General features: G+C 42.0%; 1 protein-coding gene across 1 annotated transcript in view; it reads left to right on the top strand.

Annotated features, from left to right (window-relative positions):
- The window catches only part of LOC136280491 (uncharacterized), a 1,311-nt gene extending 680 nt beyond the window's left edge, over positions 1-631 (top strand). The window contains exon 1 of the mRNA XM_066165783.1: positions 1-631. This exon is cut by the window's left edge and continues 680 nt beyond it. Coding sequence (XP_066021880.1) covers positions 1-153 — 153 coding nt within the window. The 3' untranslated portion in view covers positions 154-631.
- The last annotated feature ends 3,828 nt before the right edge of the window (positions 632-4,459 follow it).

Here is a 4,459-nt window from a genome sequence, read left to right as displayed (position 1 = left end):
AACGAGATCATGTATCTTCCCCGTGATCAGAATCTTTGGAGTGGCCCAGTACATTTCTCGGCGCAGGGATATGATAAAATGGCAAACGTTATTTACCGTTCGATGAAAGATCACGTGGGACCTGTTACTAGGAAACGTTTAAAAATTAAATGAAGTCATAGTAAGAGATTTAGCCATGCCTAAAAGCGGAGCTCTTATTAGTTTGTTTTCCAGCCCTACGTTACACTGAATAAAAACTGTAATAAAACTATCTACTGGCAAGTCTCTGTAATAAAACTATCTACTGGCAAGTCTTTGTATTATATTTCAACCCAACCGTTTCCTCAACATATAAACACTATTACAAAGTAATTAATGGAGAACTTGTGGCATATACACCATGTTGGAAATGCCATGACCATAGTAAGCTAACAGGATTGAGGAGGATGTATGTGGGAATAGGCCCTCTTGTCTGTATCAATAATTTGCTAATCACTCCTGTTGGCAATGTTTTGATGAGGTTGGGCTATCAAGGCAAAGGAACTGAGTATTTTGGTAGGTAGTGACATTTTTTTCAAATCTGGAAACTATCATCATGAAAGCCATACTTGTTCCTGGTAACTCATTCTTATTCTGATAAACGAGTTTTGAGAAGGATACAATATCTTATTAATAACAAAAACTTGATGCATAGGTTGTGCAAAGACCTTTAATTTGACTATACTTTTATAGCCAATACCAGTCCCTTCAAATGTTAAAATGTTAGGAGGTTCAGAGCAAAAATAATCTGCCATACATCTGCAAGATTTGATATAATTATTTTAATTACAAGAATATTAACTGATACTAGGAGATCTAATAATATTTAAAAAAATAATAAAATTTGGTTGAAAAATTAGAATTCAGCACAGGCTGGATAAACAAGGTTCTTAGAAAAAGAAATGTGTACTAATGAAAAAGCTAAGCAAACTTTTTTTACAACACCTGCCTGTACCTATATGGCATGTAGTAAAGTCTTTTGAAGTAGTCATAATCCCAGTTTCATATATTGAAAACACATGCACATGCAGATTTCCTGTGAACCTATAGTTTAAGCCTGTGATGACTTTGAAATTTTGATGTACACCTCAGAAGGAGAACAAATAAATTTCATGTTTCTATTTATTCATTTTAGGTTGGTGAGTGTGCTGTATTCGATTTACGTTTACATTAATTCAGCCTCGCTTCCGTTCATGATTCGATGTATGATCACTTCCGGTAATGGCGACGACACATGTTAGAAGTTATTAAAAGTTCTGTGTTGAAATCAAAGAATATATCTCCGTTTCTCGTGCCATCCGAACACCACATGGTGTCAGAAGTGAACAAGAAGATATAAACTGTGTCCAGAACGGATATTTAGCGATCAGTGATCAGGAATTACGCGGAAATATGGCTACGAATCTTCCACCACCGAAAGCTCTTTGTCTATCGGGAAATGCAAGTGAGAATTTCAAGTTGTTCAAGCAGCAGTACGAATTATATGTGAACGCCATTGGATTATCTACTGCCAGTAAGGAAAGGAGAAGTGCTATACTGCTAAATCTCGCAGGTGAGGAGGCGCTGAAAATCTACAATGGCTTCACATGGGCTCCAGCGGTAGGTGACCCCGAAGGGGAGGAACATGTACCAGCAGAGGACAAACTGGATCCGGAATTAATTCTGGAGAAATTCCAGAGGTTCTGCACGCCGAAAACAAATGTTACTTATGAACGTTACAAGTTCCACAGGTATACGCAATCAGAAGGTGAGAGTTTCGATAATTTCTTATCACAAATTAACACTCTCGTGTCTACGTGTGCCTACGGTGAACTAAAGGACGATTTTGTCAGAGATAAGATCGTATTGGGTATAAATAGTGATAAGGTCAGAGCACGGCTGTTGAGAGATGGTGAACTGACTTTAGAAAAAGCGATAAATGAGTGTAGAGCAGAAGAATGTTCTGGAAGGTGGGCTCAGGATATAAAAGGAGAGACTTCTAAAGTGCAAGCAGTTCAACATAGGCGGAAAGGAGGCCCTCGTGACAAGGGACCACGTAGTAACGGGCAGCAAAGAAGTGCATCAAATTGCTCCCAGGCGTCGAATAGCCGGTCATGCCGGTGGTGTGGAAAGGAGGTGCACTCCAGAGAAAGATGCCCTGCAAAAGACAGTAAATGTAACAAGTGCAAACGCCCAGGACATTGGGGCAAGGTCTGCAGGAGTAGTAAAGGAAAAGGGTCTGTACAAGAGGTAGCAGAAGTGCAGTCTGACTCAGATGAGTACTACTTCTTAGGAAGCATCAGTGATGAAAGTTACTCTATTGAGAGTATCAACAACAGGAAACGTAGGAGTGCATGGTTTACGGAAGTCCAGGTGTCAGGTCAGAGCCTGAAATTTGCTGTTGATACTGGAGCAGATGTGACAGTCATTTCCAAAGCTGTGTATGATACACAGTTTTCACACTTCATTTTGCAGAAGCCTGACAGGCCTCTTAGTGGCCCAGATCAAAGCAACCTTTCAACTCCTGGATTCTTTACTGCAGAACTAAAGAAAGGTGATCAGACAATCACAGAGGATATATATGTGTTCCCCAAAGGCTCTCTATTGCTAGGTAGAGACGCTTGTGCAGATCTAGGTGTCGTTAAGTTCATTGGAAAAGTTACGTCAGATCCTATCCAGTCAGCGGAGTTCGGATCAATGTTCAAAGGCTTAGGAAAGCTAGAAGGAGAATATAAGATTAAGATCGAGCAAAACGCAGAGCCATACAGTGTGATGACTCCCAGGAGGATATCTATTCCACTACTTCCTCTAGCCAAAGCTGAACTTGACAAGCTTATCGAGCTAGATGTTATAGAACGGTGCACAGAACCATCGGAATGGTGTTCTCCTATGGTCGTGGTGCCTAAAGGAAATGGCAAAGTGAGGATCTGTGTGGATCTCACGAAGCTTAACGAAGTAGTGAAGAGAGAAAGAATCATGCTCCCCACAGTGGATTATACAATTGCTCTGATGGGAGGTGCTAAGGTTTTCTCTAAACTGGATGCCAATGCGGGCTTCCACCAAATCTGCTTGGATGAAGATTCAAGGAAACTGACCACGTTCATCTCACCATTTGGTCGATTTCGATATAAGCGAATTCCCTTCGGTATCAAATCTGGCCCTGAGAAGTTTCAGAGTGAGATCTACCGAATACTAGGTGGTCAACAAGGTGTGGTATGTCTCATGGATGACATTGTCGTGTTCGGAAAGAACCAGGAGGAACATGACGAGAGACTCGTACAGACATTAACACGGCTGAAAGCAGCAGGTGTCACCTTGAATAAGGATAAGTGCCAATTCAGCAAAAGCCAGATTGACTTTCTAGGTCATCGGATCGGAGTTAATGGTGTGGAAAGCTCTCCAGAGAAGGTTGAGGCTATATTGAAAATGCGTGCTCCAGAGAATGTGAGTGAGGTAAGAGGTCTGATGGGTACAGTGAACCAGCTCATGAAGTTTGTACCCAACCTTGCTACTATGACACAACCTCTACGTGAACTCTTGAGCTCTCACAGTGCATGGTGCTGGGGTCCAGCACAGGAACAGGCTTTTAAAGAGATTAAACAATGCTTGACGAGCAGCCCAGTGTTGCAAATATATGATCCTTCACTAGAGACCAAGGTGTCAGCAGATGCGTCTTCATACGGACTTGGCGGAGTGCTTTTGCAAAAGCACGGTGACAGGTGGGCGCCAGTGGCGTATGCGTCCAAAAGCCTTCTGGATGTAGAGAAAAGGTACGCCCAGATTGAAAAGGAGGCCTTAGCTAGTACCTTCGCATGTGAACGATTCACAGATTACATTCTGGGAAAGGATATTATACTAGAGACTGATCATAAGCCTCTTGTACCACTGCTATCCACGAAGGAGTTGGATCAACTACCCGTACGTATTCAACGAATGAGAATGAGGCTCATGAGATACTCGTTCACACCTGTTCATGTGCCAGGAAAACTGTTGTACACTGCCGACACGCTATCCCGTTCTCCAACACCAGCCAAATCAGGTGATTCATTTCATGAGGAAGTGAACTTATATGCTCATCAAGTCATAGCTGGAATGCCTATCAGTGATAGCAAATTAGATGATATTATGATCCATCAACAGGAGGATGAAGCATGCAGGCAAATTATGAACTATGTAGCTGAAGGTTGGCCTGAAAAACATAATGTCAAGGGTTTAGTCAGCCCTTATTTTGCTCATAGAGCAGAGCTGACAGTGGTTAAAGGGCTGTTGATGATGGGACCTCGAGTCGTTATACCATCGTCTATGAAATTGGAAGTCCTGGATAAGATCCACGACGGTCACCAAGGGATTGTCAAGTGCAAGGCATTGGCCAGAAACACAGTGTGGTGGCCAAGCATGATGAAGAATATAGAGGAGTTAATTGAAAACTGTCGCAAGTGTCAGTCTAACAGGAAAAATCCTC

Source organism: Pocillopora verrucosa, chromosome 4 (genome assembly GCF_036669915.1).
Source record: "Pocillopora verrucosa isolate sample1 chromosome 4, ASM3666991v2, whole genome shotgun sequence".
NCBI classification, from domain to species: domain Eukaryota; kingdom Metazoa; phylum Cnidaria; class Anthozoa; order Scleractinia; family Pocilloporidae; genus Pocillopora; species Pocillopora verrucosa.
The sequence above is the reverse complement of the archived record's forward strand: the minus strand, read 5'-3'. Positions and strand labels throughout refer to the sequence as shown.